The sequence below is a fragment of the Chlorocebus sabaeus genome, chromosome 2 (assembly GCF_047675955.1).
Source record: "Chlorocebus sabaeus isolate Y175 chromosome 2, mChlSab1.0.hap1, whole genome shotgun sequence".
In the NCBI taxonomy this organism is placed as follows: domain Eukaryota; kingdom Metazoa; phylum Chordata; class Mammalia; order Primates; family Cercopithecidae; genus Chlorocebus; species Chlorocebus sabaeus.
The window spans coordinates 51882001-51901923 of NC_132905.1; the positions used below are offsets into that span (position 1 = coordinate 51882001).

The 19923-nt window shown below is 40.2% G+C and overlaps 1 protein-coding gene across 3 annotated transcripts in view; it reads left to right on the forward strand.

The window, feature by feature from the left end:
• The window catches only part of SEL1L2 (SEL1L2 adaptor subunit of SYVN1 ubiquitin ligase), a 147441-nt gene that overhangs the window by 60162 nt on the left and 67356 nt on the right, over positions 1-19923 (forward strand). For 2 of the 3 annotated variants that reach the window (XM_007960470.3, XM_037985366.2), the window contains exons 3-5: positions 1115-1280; positions 13503-13605; positions 18607-18769. In XM_007960470.3, coding sequence (XP_007958661.3) covers positions 1115-1280; positions 13503-13605; positions 18607-18769 — 432 coding nt within the window. Of the gene's footprint in view, positions 1-1114; positions 1281-13502; positions 13606-18606; positions 18770-19923 lie in introns of those variants that run through there. The other variant, XM_037985367.2, reaches the window with a different exon arrangement.

Sequence of the window (19923 nt, forward strand, 5' to 3'; positions counted from 1 at the left end):
GGCCCCTGGGTCATTGCCCTGATGTCTTTGCTACCACTTCAAAGGATTTAAGCATGCCAGAAAAGAAAGTTTGAACTATACTGAAGAAAAGGAAAAAAAATCAAACAAAAAATCTTGATTCTTAGAAGTAGTAATTCACAAAGAAGGCCAGGTGCAGTGGCTCATGCCTGTATTCCCAGCACTTTGGGGGGCCGAGGAGGGCAGATCACCAGAGGTCAGAAGCTTGAGAACAACCTGGCCAACATGGTGAAACCCTGTTTCTACTAAAAATACAAAAATTAGCCAGGCGTGGTGGCATGTGCCTGTAGTCTCAGTTACTCAGGAGGCTGAGGCAGGACAATCGCTTGATCCCGGGAGGCGGAGGTTGCAGTGAGCTGAGATCGCACCACTGCACTCCAGCGTGGGTGAGAGTGAGACTCCGTCTCAAAAATAATAATAATGATAGTAATAATTGACAAAGGAAAAATTTTAATCTTTCAATATAATTTACCCTGAAAATTATGTAGGTAAATCATGAATATTTACTTTCATAAAGCTTTAATTTTCTCCCTTAATTCCTGCATTATTTTCTATGACTCAGAAGTAATCCCCTAAGCCTATTACCCTACTTAAAAAAGATTAATTGTAATTATATAACTTCTGAAAAGGACCTTTGGGAAATATTGTTTTAATATTTTGGGAAATATTGTTACTTTAAAGTCAATCAGAAGATTTTCTATACTTTCCACCCATTATAAATTTGTTGTAATGTGTAAGGCAATATTAACATCTTCATTTTTTTAGCTAACGCAATTGACATTACCATGACAACTTACCAGTGGAAGGTAAATTGGTTAAATTCTCCTACTATTTTATTTATAACATTTAGATTTTAATGCTTGACTGTGCAGTTTGGATGACAATAGAATAGGTTTAAAAGGTTTTTATTCATAAAACATATGGATTTCTAAAGTGAAGTAAGCCATCTGTCATTTTGATTTGAAAAAAGCAAGAATTAGAGTAATTGCATTAAGCTTGTATTTTTGCCATGAATATATGAATTTTTCACTTTCCTTTGTTTCATTTGAAAAAACTCACACATGAACAAAATGAGCAACAGTCTTTTTCTTTGTAGGTATCAGCGAACGAAATCAAACAATATTTACCACACATACTGGAACAAAGAACATCAAGTAATGTAATCAATAAAAGAGAAAATCTCTTAGAAAAAAAGAAGAATCAACGTAAAATAAGAATAAAAGGAATTCAAAATAAAGATATCTTGAGAAATAAGAATCATTGTAAGTAGAATATCTTTTCACATGTAAATTTAAAATGACTACATGCAATATAAAATCAAATTTTAGAGCTGCTTTCTGAGAAGTCTTAGGATATAGTCATAAATATTTATACACACAATTTATTTTATTTTTTTGAGACAGGGTCTCACTCTGTTATCCAGGCTGGAGTGCAGCTGCATGATCTTGGCTCGCTGCATCCTCCGCACCTTGGGCTCAAGAGATACTCCTGTCGGGCCACGCGAGGTGGCTCACACCTGTAATCCCAGCACTTTCGGAGGCTGGGGTGGGTGGATCACGAGGTCAGGAGATGGAGACCATCCTGGCTGCCACGGTGAAACCCCGTCTCTACTAAAAATACAAAAAGTAGCCGGGCGTGGTGGCAGGCACCTATAGTCCCAGCTACTTGGGAGGCTGAGGAAGGAGAATGGCGTGAACCCGGGTGGTGGAGCTTGCAGTGAGCCGAGATCTCGCCACCGCACTCCAGCCTGGGCGACAGAGACAGAGACTATGTCAAAAAAAAAAAAAAAAAAAAGAGAGAGAGAGAGAGATACTCCTGTCTCAGCCTCCTGAGTAGCTGGGACTATAGGCGTGCGCCACCAGCCCAACTAATTTTTTAAATTTTTAGTAGAGATGAGGGCTTGCTATGTTGCCCAGGCTGTTACCCAATATTTTAGATTCAGAATTTGAACTGACAACAATAAGGAAGGTTGATCATCAGAAAATGTGTTCTTCTGACACAAGTAAATACAGAAAAGTGATCACTGCTAATAAGAGCAATAGACAGAAATTGAGAACCATGGGCTATGAACCACGGGTTATAGAGGAGAAAGAGAATAGTTTTGGGGCTGGATGAACTCATTGATGTTAGTCTCTGTTGTTTCTGAGAGTCCGGCTTTGACAAGGATTTTCACGTTTTTAAATCTTAATATTTAAGTGTATTTTTTCCTCACATTTAGCTCCAAAAGACTGGTTCACTGCCCATTTGAAGAATTGGCTCTAGATATGACTTCGAAATGTTGACATGCTTAGCTAACTGAAGTTAGGGATTTGGCAGGAAACAAATGGCACATTTAAATTGAGTCATTTGAGAAGAGTTTAATAAAGAGACTATTTATTTCTAAAGGCCTAGACAGGATATAGGGAAACCACAAAGTTCCCCCTGGGGCGAGCAGCAGGACTGGCATTACCACCCCATGGCCCTGAAGTGCCACAGGGCAGTGGTGGCTACTAGAGGTATGTGGAGAAGGCTCTGTGACAGAACTATGGCTTCAAGTCAAGGACAAAGCCAGCCTGCAGAGACCCAGATTGAGGAGGCAGGGAAGAAACAGCCCCACCTCACTTCCTGCTTACCCTTCATATCTCCTGCTAGTGATGCTTTTCGACCAAATCTCTTCAGAAGCAGAAAGGAAAGGGAGTCCATTGATGCGATGTGGTCCTTATGGGTTAGAGTCCCAAGGCACAGAACAGGATGGAGTGGGATCTAGAACAGCAATCAAAAGGCCGGCGGCCATGGCCTATGCCTATTATCCCAGCACTTTAGGAAGCTGAGGTGGGAGGATTGCCTAAGCTCAGGAGTTTGAGACCAGCCTGGCCAATATGGTGAAACCTTGTATCTACCAAAAACACAAAAATTAGCTGGGTGTGGTGGCATGTGCCTGTAATCCCAGATACTTGGGAGGCTGAGGCAGGAAGATCACTTGAGGCCAGGAGGAGGAGGCTGCAGTGAGCTGAGATTGCGCCACTGCACTCCAGCCTGGGCGACAGACGGAGATCCTGTCTCAAAAAAATAAAATAAAATAAAAAAATTTTTAAAAAGCCGGGCGCGGTGGCTGACATCTATAATCCCAGCATTTTGGAAGGCCGAGGTGGGCAGATCACGAGGTCAGGAGATCGAGACCATCTTGGCTACCACGGCAAAACCCCGTCTCTACTAAAAATACAAAAAATTAGCCGGGCGTGGTGGCGGCGCCTGTAGTGCCAGCTACTGGGGAGGCTGAGACGGGAGAATGACGTGAACCCGGGAGGCGGAGCTTGCAGTGAGCCGAGATCGCGCCACTGCACTCCAGCCTGGGCGACGGAGAGAGACTCCGTCCCCCTAAAAAAAAAAAAAAAAAAAAAAAGGCAAAGGCAATTAGAAGATATCCAACACACCAGACCGGAGAGATTAGATGGCATGATGAACTAAAAGGATAAAGAGCTTTTAGTGGCACACAGTGGAAGCATAGTTAGTAAAATAAAGTTTCAGAATCTTACAGTAAAAAGGAACGTTACAGGTCCTCACCTAAAAGTACTAAGTCAGTGTAGAAGTCAGGGTTCAACCAGAAAACAAAACAAAACAAAACAAAACAAAACAAAACAAAACAAAAAACAGTAGGAGATGTCTATACTTAGGAATTTATTGTAAGAGATTGGCGTATGCGACTGTGGGGCTGGCAGGGCAAGTCCCATATGTAAAGAGCAAGGCTATCAGGGAGAACAGGCTGGAACTCTTGGGCATAAGCTGAAGCTGCTCTCCACAGGCGGAGTTTTTTTCTTACTCAGAGAAGCTGCAGCTCCACTCTTAAGTCTTTGCAACTGATGGATTCAGGCCAACCCAGATTATCTAGAATCATCTCCTTTTGATGGGTTTTAATCATAGCTACAAAACAGCATCACAGCAACAACTAGATTCCTGTTTGAGTAACTAAGGATGATAGCCAAGCCAAACTGACACATGAAATTGACCAACACAACCAGGTGTCTCCTAATCCTTATGTATTTGTCTACATTTTTGAATTTAAGTGTAATATTTTACATTTATGTGTATTAAACTTCACTGTGCATATTTTACATTAGCAGGCAGTTTATATTTATGTGGATTAAACTTCATTCTGGACCATTATTCCAGCCTATTGATTGCATTAACGAATTCATTAGTTATTCTCTCCTAGCTTTCTGTCATTCGAAATTTTGACAAGCATATCACTTCCAACCTTTTACACGTGTTCTTGTTAGAGAAGTTAGCAAGATGGGCCAAATTTAGCACCTAGGGCCCACAATAATACACCATAAATCTTTAGAGTTTTATTGGTGACTGGGTATCTTATTAGTGGGTGGGCAAATGTAATTGTTTGGTCAGGAATATCTAACCAAATACAGATAAGATAAAAATCTGCATGTGATGCGGGTGAAAAAATTGTATTTACCAGAATGTCTTATACAGTGTGCATTGCCTTTGTATGGCAGTGTGCTGAGGGCCTGGGGTCATGTCTTAACAAGCATTCGTGGCTGGTAAACACCCCCTCCTGCTCTCCCACCTCCCTGCAACACAGAAGCCTGGTGTCAGCTGATGCCAAGTCTTCAAGGATGGAAAGACATTGCCCTGCAGAACCAGGGAGAGGAATGTTGACATTTTGTTTTTGAAACAGCAGATATGAGGAGCAAGAAAGATGGTGATTGGCTGCGCTAAATTGAAAAGTTAGTGAAACTTCAAAGTTGGGGGCTTCCAACTGATATTTTTAAGTCAGCAATGTCTAAGATGATCATTAAAAATTGTTTTTGTTCCTGGGATAACTCATCTTCTCTTTCTGTGCTACGAAATCATAGATAAAATTCGTATTCCTCATATATGTTTTGTAAGAGTAAATATCCTTTTGGGACAACTCAAGGAGATATTAAGTTTCACTGTGGGTCCATGAGACACAGCTTGGGAACAGTACCTATTTAACTAGGAGTTAAGAAAGTAGAGGAAGCCGTGGAGAAGCTACCTTCCTTAGAGGAGAGTTTGAACTTCATAAACTGTGGAATGAAACAAGAATATGGGTTACACATGATTATCAGACTGGCTCAGAACCTTATTGAAGTCTATTCTTATTTAGTTCCCATTTAAACATTTTGTGCACAGGATGTGTGTGAGATATAGGTGTTCTATAAATGCTGTTCCACAGACCTACCAGTCCTTCACAAAAGAGAAATGGGATTTAACTTATTCTCAAACATTCTTTCTAATTCTTAGTGATTAAATATTCTTAATGGAATTCTCACAAAACACATATAATAATCTGTTCTAAAAATTAAAGAGATTAACATCATTATAAGTCCAGAATATAAATAAATTTCTCTACATTTTAAAAGTAGAGAAAACTATTTACCCATTCTTGGAATTTTGCCACCTGTCTCTTTACCCAGAATTTCTCACATATAACAAATAGCATTTATACCCCCATAGCTTAAAGGCAAGATCTGTGCCTGGCACTGTATCTGTCGCATAGTTGGAATGAAGAAATATTTGCTGAATTGCATTGAGTTGAATTCTTTTTGTAGAGAGCTAGGATGTAAACTAGATCTTCTAACTCCAAATTTAGCATTCTCTGTATGCTATATTACAATATAGTGCTACATAAAAATAATAAGGCTTAACTTTTTTAGAGTACATTTGGATAGTATTTTATAGATGAACACGATGCTTTCCCATCCATTACCTTTTTAAAAATGGCATGTTCACTTTTCCTCAGGGTATTTTAACACCATAACTTCAACAGCTAATTCTTCCATATGAGTCAGAATGAAGTCTAAAAAAATAATTATTTGTATTAAACTGTTAGCAAGACAAATCAATAACCAATCATGCAGTAGGAACAGTGGAACCTATTCCTGCAGGCCACTGGGACACTACAGGTCATGTCCTTCCTGGCACCCCTTAGAATTAATCATCATTAATTTTGATGATTGTACCCAATCACCACTGTGCTCTAGGTTGAAGGGAGGTATCTTGGAACCTTGTCTTAAGTCAGTCTTGGCATTCCGTTCTGCTGCTTCTGGAGCCTATTACCAGCTAGGCTAAATTTAATATTTGCATTTCATTTTATTGATTATTTTTCGGTATATTTGGAATGGACACTGTGGAGTGCTGCTTTTCAGACCCCCTTCAACAAGGAACTAGTTGCCCAATTGCTGGGAGTATAGTCTACAGACAGCCTTTGGCAGTCAGTCTCTGAAGGGACTGTTTTCAGGTACAGAGAGCTGCATAGCTGAGGTCATGCCTCCTTCCTGGGGCAGCTCACTTCCAATGGCCAATTGATACAGGAGTATGCAGGCAGGATCATCTAACCCTAACCTGAGACAACCCTTTAGCAGGCCATTTTAGCTCCACAGAGCTCCACCTGTGGGGTCAGTCAGCTGTTTCTTTTGCAGCCAAGTGAGCCCGCATCATAGTTTCTCCCTCTGCTCAGTCCAACTTCTTCTTTAGATGTGGTTCTGAAGGTCACTTCTTAACAAAAACCCTGACTCTTACGGTCTGCTTATCAAGGAACCCAAACTGCTCACCATTTAATACCTTTCCTGGTATTTACTAAAAGTTTTTCTTTAAATCAGCCCACAGTTTTATGTATGTGAATTGATTTTAAAAGAAGACTTCTAAAGATCTCTCATTCTAGCAAAATGGTGGGTTGATCCAAAAGGAAAATCCTCTTGCTACAAATACCTAAAAATGATGCCTAAAGTATGCCATAACTTTAAATGTTTTAAAGGCAGAATTGGGCTCACAAGGAACTGAAATCCTCAAATGTTAGAAATAATGAAAAGCAAGTATGTAGTTGATGTTTTGGGGAGTTGTAGTCAGAGCTGGTAAAGGCTGAGCCTTGTATTTTAAGTCCCAGATTGAGGAAGGAAAAAGGACATTAGGACTTTTGAGAAGGGAATTGGAAAGAAGAGCTATGAATAAAGCTAGGAGTTTCATGGAGATGTTCAGGCAGCAAAAGAGAAGATTAGGGAAAACCAACCAACCAACCAATCACCACCCGCCATAGTAGGCAAATATCAAGGAAACTTGTTCTCTATTGAAGCTCTCACAGGGAAAAACCTCTCCCTGGTGAAACCTTCACCACAGCCCTAAGCCTCATACAGATTTAGATTTGAATTTATGCCACCTGGTTTTTTCGGTGAAAACTTCTAAACCAATATAAAATTTTTCTTCAGTCAATAAAATAATGACTCTGGAAACCTGACAGAAGCAACACAAACTCACTCTGGAGAAACAATCTCACAATTCCCACAAATGAAGCCTTACTAGGGAGAAACTCACAAGAAGATTTTAGAAAATACACAAGTGAAAAAAAATCCACTCAGTGAGTCAACGTACATGCACACTGACCGCACACACACAGGAAGAGGCATAGCATCCCAAGTGTTTTTGGGGGGATGGAGATGGAGTCTCACTCTGTCGCCCAGGCTGGAGTGCAGTGGTGCAATCTCGGCTCACTGAAGGCTCCGTCTCCCGGGTTCAAGCGATTGTCCTACTTTAGCCTCCTGAGTAGCCGAGATTACAGGTGTGCACCACTATGCCCAGCTAATTTTTATATTTTTAGTAGAGACGGGGTCTCACCATGCTGGCCAGGCTGGTCTCGAACTCCTGACCTCAGGTGATCTGCCCGCCTCAGCCTCCCAAAGTGCTGGGATTACAGGTGTGAGCCACCATGCCCAGCCAGCACCTCAAGACTTGATAGAGTAGAACAACCTGAAAAAGTCTACAGAATAAATATATTTTAAAATGATTAAGAAAGCATAAAAACAAGGCATCCTGACAAAGGAATAAGCAGCCATGTAAAAGAACCCACTAGAGTTAAGAAAAATGAAACGCCTGTAACCCTAACCGTCTGGGAGGCCGATGTGGGAGGATCACTTAAGTCCAAGAATTAGAGAACAGCCTGGGCAATATAGTCAGAGTCTGTCTCTATGAAAAAAGGAAATTAGCCAAACATAGTGACACATACCAGTAGTCCCAGCTCCTTGGAAGGCTGAGGTGGGAGGATCTCCTCAGCCCAGGAGTTTGAGATTACAGTGGGCTATGATCACACCACTGCACTCTGCCCTAGGCAACAGAGTGAGACCCTGTCTCTAAAAAAAAAAAAGCGTATTCATTCACATTAAAAATCAAAGGATAGCTTAAGAAGGTCAGACACAGTAGAAGAGAACATTAACAAATTACCAGAAAAATCAGAAGAAATTGTCTTGAATGCAGTCCAAAAAAAAAAAAAAAAAAAAACAAGTTAAAGAACAGATACTCTTAGACTGAAAGAAAAATATCATACTCGACTACCTGCTGTTTGTAAGAAACATACTTAAAATATGACGCACAAAAACTGAGGTTAACTGGATAGAAATGATATCCCAGGCAACACTAATTAAAAGAATGCTCATATTAACTTCAGACAAAATAGACTTCAAGGTAAAGTCAATAATAGGGAGCAAAAGAGAATCACCATGCAATGTTCAAAGGAACAATCACAAGGTGTGATAATTATCACAATCACATGCTGTGATAATTCTAAGCATGTATCCATCAACATAACCTCAAAATATAAAAATGAAAAATTAACAGTCTTGCAATAGGAAATGAACAAATCCACAATTGTTGAAGATTTTTTAACATCTCTTAGAAACTGGTAGATTCAGCAAACAAAAAATTACTAAAAAAGATTTGAACATATAAAGCTCAATTTAACAATATATGGGATTTAATTCAATAATTAAAGAATATATATTTGTTTGTTTGTTTATTGAGGAAGAGTCTCACTCTGTCGCCAAGGCTGGAGTGCAGTGGCACAATCTCGGCCCACTGCAAATTTCACCTGCCAGGTTCAAGCAATTCTTGTGCCTCAGCCTCCCGAGTAGCCGGGACTACAGGAATGTGCCACTATGCTCGGCTAATTTTTGTATTATTAGTATAACTGGGGTTTCCCCATGTAGCCCAGGCTGGTTCAAGTGATTCACCTACCTTGGCCTTCCAAAGTGCTGGGATTACAGGTGTGAGCTCCTGCACTCAGCCAAGAATATATAATCTTTTTAAGTAAAGAAATAGAACCTGTATAAAAATTGGCCACACACAAGACCACAAAACAAGTTTCAGCATAAACCAAGGAATCTATATGATTCTGCTCAGCTCTCTGATCCCAATGCAATAAAATTACAAGCCATAAGTAGACAATTTTTTAAAATCCTTTTATGTCTGGAAAGTGTGATAAACACTTATAAACATTGTTTGAATAAGTTAGAACAGAAATTTGAAAATGTTTATAATTGATAACGAAAATACTCCATAAAAATTGTAGAATGCCACCAAAACAGTAACTAGAGAGAAATGTATTGTTTCAAATTCATATACCATATTTGTGTCAAATTTAAGATGTCAAAAGTTATAAGATACACCATTGTTTTACGGCCACTAAGAAATAAAAGTGCTGCTGATTAAATATGATATCCTGGTGGTGGCCTGTAGCCATTGTCTAACAGACGCGGGGATGTAACAGCCCAGCCCTGTTGCCTGTGGGAAGGGAGCAACCCTCTAGTGCCATCCACCCTACAAAGCTCTAAACCTCTCCTGGAACTCTCTACGTGCTTGGTTCCTTCCTATGCCCTGTGCTGCGTTTCTCAGTCTTGGATATGTTTCACCACAAAATCTAAAACCTTAATACATAAATTTAAAAACAAATCAATCAATACTATCTAGAAAAATAAAAGGAAAAAGATAGTACATTCCATTATTTTGAATCTCAAGTTATATTTACATCACAAACCACATAAAGGATCATATAGAGCTAAAAAAAATTAACAAGTGAGCAAGGTGAATATCTTAGTTTGACTAAAAATCAGGTGCTTTCATCATTAAAATGATACAAAGAGATAAAAATGGGAAATTCTTTTCCTCTGCAGAAAATCTAGCCTACACAGACACTGCATCCTTTTTTTAAAATCTAATTTCAATTGTACTTAATATAAACCAGCTTCAGCTTCAGATTTTGTGAATAATGCATCAGAAGAGTTCTTCACATTTGCCCTTATGTGTGTCAGGAAGATACAATCCTAGATGTGGAGGAAGAATAACGATCCATTACTAAAAATAACACTTCATCCAAGAAAGAATGATTCAGCAAAGAGTTTAGTCAAAGATGCAATCGACTCAAATATGTTTGAATAAGAGCAAATATATTTACAATAATCAAGTTTACTTTCAATCTCCAGATCATTGTCAAACATAAATAACTCCAGTCATATTGTGAGAAATGGTAAACAAATTGTATTAAAAGTAGAAAGAAAATCTCTCTTCAAATATCTACTCAACAAAATTTGAAATAACAGGAATTGTGTTCTTATTTATTAATTATATAATTATGCATTATTGTATATTTGTTACAAGGACTTAATTCATTTTCAAAAACTTTTAATTTAGCAGAAAGAAATATGGTTCATGAAACAAGTGAAGAATCAAAAGGAAAATCGATTATGTTGGAATAAGAGCTGAAACTTAAAAAGCACTTAGATACTCGGCAGGTTTCAGTTCTTGTACTTAATTTTCTCACTGCTTTTGAGAAGGAGGGGCTATTATAATTCCCATTTTTACAATGCGGTGATGTAGGCACTGAGAGGTTAAATAATCTTCCCAAGGCTGTATAGTTGGTACCTAGTAAATGACATTCCAAATCTAGACAGTCTGACTTGAGTCTGTGCTTATACTGCTTCTCAAAGCTACAAACACGCAGAATCATACGATAGAGAACATAAGTTAATATCAATGGATGAAAAATTTGAAAACTGGGTCCATAAATACATTTTTTTGCTTTAAAATAAATTTATTGCAAGTTTTTACAAGTATTTTAAGCAATGGGTTGTTTATTGAAAGTAATACTTTATTTACCTGACATTATTGAAAGTTTTCCTGTAAATCATTTTTCCCATTAGGTAAGTCATATCCATTTTTATTTTGACTGTTTCTGCGCTTGGCCCTGAACGCTCTTATAGTAAAGAAAATTTGATCAATCAATATCATAGTTTTTTTGTATTTTAATAAACAGAGGCCGAGTGTGGTGGCTCATGCCTGTAATCCCAGCATTTTGGGAAGCTGAGGCGGGCGGATCACTTGAGGTCAGGAGCTCAAGACCAGCCTGGCCAACATGGTGAAACCGCATCTCTACCAAAGAGACAAAAATTAGCTGGGCATGGTGGCATGCGCCTGTAGTCCCAGCTACTCAGAGGCTGAGGCATGAGAATCACTGGAACCCAGGAGGGGGAGGTTGCAGTGAGCCAAGATTTCACCACTGCACTCCAGCCAGGACAACAGAGTGAAGAAAAAGAATAATTGAATTGCAATACATTTGGAAAGCCAAAAAAGAATTACAAATAAAAGTAAAAGCCATAAGTAGAAATTTGTAGTGGTAAATCATTTCTCATATGTATATGTATACAGAGCCAATCTTTCAAAATTTATTTTCACTCTCTAAAAGCATTTTCATAGGAGCTGTTGTTACTCCACACACAGATTATTAGGTTTTCTCCCTTATTTTTCCCCCTTTAATTAGAAGTATAGATAACAGATAACTCAGAGCAGAAATTAGATCCTGAAAGTACTTGGTATTACTAACTTGTTGGATAACGTGAAGTATTCAAAATAATTTTAAATAGGTTTTTCAGTTAAGAATTGTTTTTAGTTTTTAAATTTTTAATTTTTTAAATTTAATTTAAAAAGGAAAGTGAGCAACTCTGATTGCTTGTCAGAAAGATAAAAAACAAGAGAGCTACTTGTTCTTTGTGGTCTTGTTAATGAGGCATCAAATCCCAAATGCCTTTCCTTTGAAATGGCTTCAAGCGTGGTTCTTCTAATCAAAGATTTCAGTAAGTGTTGTAATGGACTTCAAGAGGCACTGTGATGTTGTAAAAGGTTGCATGTGTGTGAGTATGTGTGTGTATGTGAGTGTGTGTGTGTGAGAGAAATTGTGTGTGTGCACATGCACACATTGGTGGAAGGATCTTTATATCTTTAAGTCTGACTCGTCCCACAGCCAGCTTTCCCCAACTATAAACTGGTGATGATTTTTTTTTAAATTGCAAAGTGTTACATAAACATTTGGAAAATATCACTGTAGCAGGTAAAATTTAATTTCTTCATTTTCCTTGAATTCTACAAAACTGATTATGAGCCCTCAACCTACGAGGCAAGTTATTATGAGTATTCTCTCTCTGTGCCTTCCCCCAGGTCTTAGAAAGGGTCCTGGGAGGTGGAAAAGCCTTAGGTAGAAAAAACTTTTTTTTTTTTGAGATGGAGTCTCGCTCTGTCACACAGGCTGGAGTGCAGTGGCGTGATCTCAGCTCACTTGTAACCTCTGCCTCCTGAGTTCAAGGGATTCTCCCATCTCAGCCTCCCGGTAACTGGGACTACATGCACACGTCACTCCTCAGCTAATTTTTATATTTTTTAGTAGAGACAGAGTTTCATTATGTTGGCCAGGCTAGTCTCAAACTCCTGACCTCAAGTGATCCGCCTGCCTTGGCCTTCCAAAGTGCTGGGATTACAGGAGTGAGCCACCGCACCTGGCCAATAACAATTTTTTTTTTTTTTTTTTTTTTTTTTTGAGACAGAGTCTCGCTCTGTCACCTAGGCTGGAGTGCAGTGGCACGACCTCAGCTCACTGCAACCTCCGCGTCCCAGGTTCAAGCAATTCTCTGCCTCAGCCTCCTGAGTAGCTGGGATTACAGGTGCGTGCCACCACGCCCGGCTAATTTTTGTATTTTTAGTAGAGATGGGGTTTCACCATCCTGGCCAGGCTGGTCTGGCTAGTTTTGAACTCCTGACCTCGTGTTCCACCTGCCGTAGCCTCCCAAAGTGTTGGGATTACAGGTGTGAGCCACCGCACCCAGTCAACAAAATTTTTAAAGCAATTCACATTGGTTATCTTGGAGATGCCTGTTGCCCACGTCCTCATGTTTTTTTGGAATCCTGTGGCTCTGAGTTTTACTGTGCTATGCTCAGACAAGAGAAAATTTGCCAGCCAGAGCCAAGAGCCGGGAGTCTTTGCCAGGCAGGGCTAAGATCCTGCCCCTCTGATATACCAGGCATCTCCTGCCTTCTGCTTGGAGAAGCTTGTATCCCTTCCCTAGACCGAAAGCATCCCTTCCCTAGACCGAAAGCATACCTTCTCCCATCAGGAGCATCTCTCTTATCTACTTCACCTTCCAGATACTTTCACAAAAACCAGCAGGGAATACGTTTTTAGGCAGCATCTGCCTTCTGACCTACCACCGCTCCTCAGCTAAGGAATAATATTAACAGATTTTCTTGAATACAGAGGTTAAAAAAATAAGTAGAACAAAACTCAAACTAATATGCCAACAAATTATATTAGCACATTATTTTTAAAATATAGAACATAGAAGTAATATTATTTTTATTTTTTCTTGTTTATTCATGTACAGTACAAAAGCAAGCAGAGAAAAATTTTACAGATGAAGGAGACCAGCTCTTTAAGATGGGCATCAAGGTTCTCCAGCAGTCTAAAAGCCAAAAACAAAAAGAAGAGTAAGTCTTTATACAGTGACCTCAGCCAAGTTAAATTTCCAGGTTACGAAAGAAGAAAAATCCCAAATGTAGTTTATCATTAAAAGCTCATTGGGATAATGAGTAAGTGTATTTGCCCATAAGCTATTGTTTTGAAAAGGATCAAATTGAATTGAAAGAATCCCACAAATTATCATTGTAAACAAACAGGAGAACTGCATGTGAGATTGCAGTCCCCATATTAAGTGAAATTCAGAATGAAGACACTGACCTGAGCATTCATGCGGAAATATTGTTTTGGCTTTAATTTATTAGATAATTCAAATGAAATAAAACATGTTATTTGAATTAGAGCAAGTTGTTGTATTAAAATGCTTTATTCTGCCTGGGTGTTTGTACAGTATCTTATGATTTTCAAAGCACTTTCATGTATGTGATTCCAGAACAGTAAGAAGAGCTTCATTTTTCCCCTTTAAAAAGTTGGAAACAGAGATTCAAACATGTTAAAGTGAGTTGAGCACAGACAGCTGAGAGGTGACCAAGCTGTGACCACATGGTCTTGTTCCCTATTCATTGTTTCTCTTATCACTTTTCTACTTTGTCTAAAGGGGAGACAGCAATATCTTCTCCCTCCACCCCACACTTCCAGTGGAGGGGCACAACTTGTGGTCACCCCTCAAAGCCTTGGGATCAAATCCTAGCTCTTTCATTTACTGGCTGTGTGCACTTGGATAAGTTACTCAACCTCTCTGTGACCTGGATAATACAATCGAGCTTTTACAATAGTGCCTGGCACATAGTAACCAGGAAACACAGGTGTGTTAGTTTTATGTTGAGTCCCCTAACTGGTAAGTTGAAGGTATGGGGGCAAAGAAAGCAAGGGTATTTTAAACCAATAATACAAAGTGTGGGCCCTTGCCACGCGTGGTGGCTCACACCTGTAATCCCAGCTCTGTGGGAGGCCAAGGCTGGCAGATAGCTTGAGGTCAGGAGTTTGAGACCAGCCTGGCCAATATGGTAAAACCCTGTCTCTACAAAAATTAGCCAGACGTGGTGGTGCACACCTGTAATCCCAACTACTCGGGAGGTTGAGGGAGGAGAACTGCTTGAACCCAGGAGGCAGAGGTTGCAGTGAGCCAAGACCATGCCATAACACTGTAGCCCCTGGGTGACAAAGCCAGATTGCATCTAAAAAGAGGCAAGGCAAGGCAAGGCAAGGCAAGGCAAGGCAAGGCAAGGCAAGGCAGGGCAAGGCAGGGCAGGGCAGGGCAGGGCAGGGCAGGGCAGGGCAGGGCAGGGCCTTGAGCTCCCAACAAGGATATATCTCTTGTATTCACACAGAATAGGCACACCAGTCACAGGCAAGCATCCCAGAGCTGTGGCAGCTCGCCCCAGACAGGGCAGGAACAAAGTCCATGACTTCTTAAAACCCAAACCTTTGAGAAGTATAAAAATACAGAGGATAAGGAGCCCTCAGCTATGATCCTGGTTATGACAACATCAACAACTTTCATTTATCAAGCACCTGCTTTGTGCTAGTTACTGTTTTAGGTACTTTACATGTGTAAATTATTCATTGCTCACAGTGATACTGTGAGACATGGATAATTATCCCCAAATTACAGATAAGAAAATGGAGAGTCAAAAAGATGATGTAATTCATCCCAAGAGACAAGCAAGAAGTGAGGGAGTGGTTCAACCAACCCCAGCAAAACCTGGGCCTCACACTGAATGTCCCTGGGGGCTGTTATAATGAGGACGGGGTAAAATCAGATCCTAAAAATACAATCCAGCCTAATAGGAGCTCATCTCACTAACATGCCCACTGGCTAAATAAGTAAGAACAGAGCATTCTCCAGCCAGCCTAGCTAGAAGAAACAGACGTGGAACGCCAGGCAGAGGCTGGTCCCTGAGATTTCAGATGACTCCTGACTATAGCCTGGGAGCCCACACAAATAAGGGGCCCACTAGGTGTGTTACATCAAGTCCAAGGAAACCCTGGATTTGGCCCAATGGGACAAAATCACTCTGAGAAGGTCCCAGGTAACCATCCACTTAACCTTGAAAGGGATCTTCCTCTTTGGCCTAAAGAACAGGTAGAAAACCCAATCCTAATAGCAGACCATCCATCAGTGTGGGAACCTTCATGCCTACCTGGGTGTCATTCAGTTTCACGCTATTCTTACCAAGACTGTCCTGCCCACATCCTTGCCCCAGAACTCAGTCTCCTGACCGCCCCCCGCCACCTTTTTTTGAGATGGAGTCTCACTCTGCTGCCCAAGCTGTAGTGCAGTGGCACAATCTCAGCTCACTGCAGCCTCCACCTCCCTGGTTCAAGTGATTCTCCTGCCTCAGCCTCCCAAGTAGCTGAGATTACAGGGGCCCACCACCACGTGCAGCTAATTTTTGTATTTTTAGTAGAGACAGGCATGAGCCACTGCGCCCAGCCTCCTGACCCTTTTGAATTGGTAGCAATGGAGAACTGAAATCTAATGGGCTCATAGAAAGAGATCTCAGGAGTTTGTGGGCAAGCTGGGTGAAGTTCTTGTGTTATCAGGATGGCCTGCTGTCTCCTTAAGCAAGTTATACCTGTGCAGCCATGCCTAAGCGTAGGGCAGGTGGAGAAAAAAATAACTGCACACCCTACTGACCAAAGGAGAAGAATTTCATTCCCGCTCATTCCTCTGTTCTATCCCCTCTTTGCTTTGCTACTTCCTGGGTTGGCAGGCCAGATGTAAGATAGGTTAAGACTATCCTTTTGGCTCCTCCACACCCACATCCTGGACCAATTCATTCGTTCATTCACTCATTCATTCAGCCTCTTCTTTTGTATGAGTAGGAAAAAATCACTGAACGAGTTAGTACTGTTAAAAGTACCGATAATAAGCAAGCATATTTCAGAGAGAACAAATTTGTCTGAGTGAGTCAGGAAGCCTCACTGACAGCTAGAGTGGTGGCCCTTCATTAAGAATCAATCCCCATCCGCAAAGAAGTTTTGAAGATAAGCCATTGTTTTATACCAAGTTTCTGATGTGCCCTGCAGAAACATTGAGCCCTTCCTCCCCCATCACCCACCTAAGCATCCAATGCCAGACCCTGTAGAGATGATCCAGATAACTAACTAAATTGTCTTTCGGGATCTGCCCCTGCTGCCCAGCTTCTCCCACCTTTTTCCTCTTGGGGATTGCAGCCCATATCTTAATCTTACCTATCAGCAACTTTCTCCAGCCCTGGATCCTGCTTCTAGTATCCCTTATAGCACCTTGGGTTTTTCTCCTAGGGAACCCATATGCCCACACTGCCCTTGGAATGCAAGACACCTAGAAGGATTTGTTTTTGCAGCCTGTTGCTGCCCTCCGGGTCCAGAGACTGAGTATAAAATGCTGGAGATACTAGGTGTACTACTGGAGGCCCCTGCAGCCTATCTCAGGTTTCTGTGCCCCGGTCCATGCTGGCGCTCCTCCTGTCGCAGTAGGCTATAGAGTTGCAGAAGGAAGCCACGTGACAGAAAGGCACAAGGGAGACTGTATCCTGATGCCAGGCTCTCTTCCTGTTGCCTCTCCCTGGGTGCCAGACATTTGCCTTTAGTGACCTTGAGACCATCTACCCTGTTTGCCTTCCCACCTCCAGAATTTCAGCTTGCTTTGACCTGGGTTAATTTCTTTCTTGATCTCCTGAACTCCAGTTTTCTGCCTCTTTTTGTTCCACTGGAGTACTCACCCTGTGTTTTGACATCCAGGACTCTAATGCCTACCTGGATGTTTCTCTGTCTGAGGTCCTTCTTGCCTGGACTACTCTGCTCCAGCTTCTGCCCAAGAGCAGCTTATTTTAGCCTCAGCATGGATAGGCTGTACAGAAAGGTAAGTCTCCTGATTCTCCTGAGTCAGAAGCAATGGTAGATTTTTGTGGGGTTTTTTCCCTGTATTTGAGCCAAGGTCACAGGTAGAAGTTAATGCTTTCTGGTCTTTCTACCTTCAAAAAGGAAGTTATAAAAGTGAAAATAAATGCCTAAAATACTCCCTGTCTCTGACACATTTTGACCTTGCAAGACTCTCCATCACTTCGTATACCAATGAGGTCCAGGTGACTTCTGACTGGGACTCGAAGAGTGCAGTGTAAGGTAATCCTGTGGCAGCTATCATTTTAATCACTAAATGTTCACACCACTTACCACCTAATTATAGGAGAACAATTACCATGCTATAAAACTTTAGAATCAATGCAACAGTCCCAATAATAATAGCTAAATGTACTGAGTGCTTACTCTATACCAGTCACAATGCCAAGCACTTCCCACGATTGTCTCATTTAATCTTCACAGCAACCCTATGAAGCGGGTGCTATAATACTATCCCCATTTCATAGATTAGAGGGTCACAGAGAAGTTATATAACTTGGCTGAAGTTCTCCAACTAGTAAGGGGTGGGACCAGGATTTGAACCAGGCAGTCAGAATCTAGAGCCCCAGCCATTAAGGTTTTGTTTCACTATTGCTTTTCCAAAGAGTCTGACTTTGCTGTGTTGAAGAATATATTCTGTTTAGCAAATTATTTTAAGATATGAAGGGATCATCATACTCCTGACAGCAACTTCCTAGAGGTTATATTCCAATTTTGATTATTGTTATATTTTTCAGAATTTATTTTATAAAACAAATATTCATAAATAATGGTGGTGGCCATGGGAGAGTTCCCTATTTTAGGATAAGTTCCTCAATTTTTCACTTTACTCAGTGTATAAGATGGTGTATCTTACATATTTCTGTATCAGGGCATAAGATGGTGTATCTTATATATTTCTCCTTTTTAGTAGCTTTATTGTTTGTGAGATATATTTGAAATTATAACCTTAGGACTGCTTTAGGAATGAAAAAAATCTACTGATCTAGAGATGTAATGAACTTCACTAAACTGTATGACAACTGGTTCCTGCTTGTTAGAGAGAAGTAGTATGAAAAGTATTGAAGAGGGAGAAGAAAATTTCATTTTTGAAAATCAAACTTGACTTCCTGTTCTTGAAACAGAGCCTACCTACTTTTTGCCAAAGCAGCTGACATGGGAAACTTGAAAGCTATGGAGAAAATGGCTGACGCTTTGCTATTTGGAAATTCTGGCATGCAAAATATAACAGCAGCTATCCAATTATATGAGTCCTTGGCTAAAGAAGGATCATGTAAAGCCCAAAACGTGAGTTTTGAAGGAAAATGAAACCTTAAATAGCTCTATCCTGAAATAACTATAGACAGCATGTGAAAGGAATTGAGCAATAGTATTCCAGCTCTGCTGCATGAACCCAGTCTGGGGAGGTTACCGTAATGCACTGAAACAGTGGTGTCAGGGCAGGAGTGCAGCAGAAGCCGCCCTGGGCAAATTGTTCTAGCTCCATGCGTGACTTTCGGGAATGGAACAGAACTGCTTTCTAATCCACCTTTCTATTGTCCATGACCATGCACGTGTTTTCAGATAATTTGGGACTTCCGAACCCCCAACAGCTAAATTTTATATAAAATGTATTCACCTATATGTAGAAATATGAAACTATATATATTATCTTAGGGTGATATGTTTGCATGATTTTTACATTTCAAATATTTTATAAGCTAAATGTAATTCCTTTTCTATTTTAATAAATGCATTCCATTTTATTCCAAGAATAACATCACCATTTCATAGAAAATCTGGAAAACAGGAGAAAAAAAGCTTTTTCCAAGCCAACCATCTTGATTCAACTACTGTTAGGACTGCTTTGTACTTCTGCTTGGCTTCTTTCTTTGTGCGTTTCTCTTTTTACATCATCCTAATCACGGGGCAATTGCATATATCATTTTGCTTCTGGCTACTTTCACTTAATGCTATAGCAAAAGCATATTTTCATGTTGCTATAGTCTTTACTATGAAAATCTTCTTTTCTGATTATGGAAAAAATCTGAGAATTCAGAAAGTATGAAAAAGAAAGTAATCTAAAAGCTTTCCCACCAGAGATCACATTTGTTACTATCCAGTGAAGTTCAGAAGCTAGACTTGGAGTCAGACAGACCTAAGTCTGAATTTACTCTTTCATTTGTTTATTGAATAAGCTACTTTACAAAACCCTTTCACCTTCTTCTGCATGAAAATTTGACCTTTGTTTCACTCTCTAGTTCTGTTTCCCTGGTGATCTGATAGGAATAAAATGCCAACTATATTTTTAGTTAACCTTGCTTCTGGTAGAAATGACCTCTGATTGGCAAACTGCCTTTGAATTGGGAGAAAAGATCATGAACTACAAATACCAGATGGAGGTAGTACTTCTTATGGACACTGTGCCTATGGAGTTGTCACATTGAGAATGAAGCTTTTAA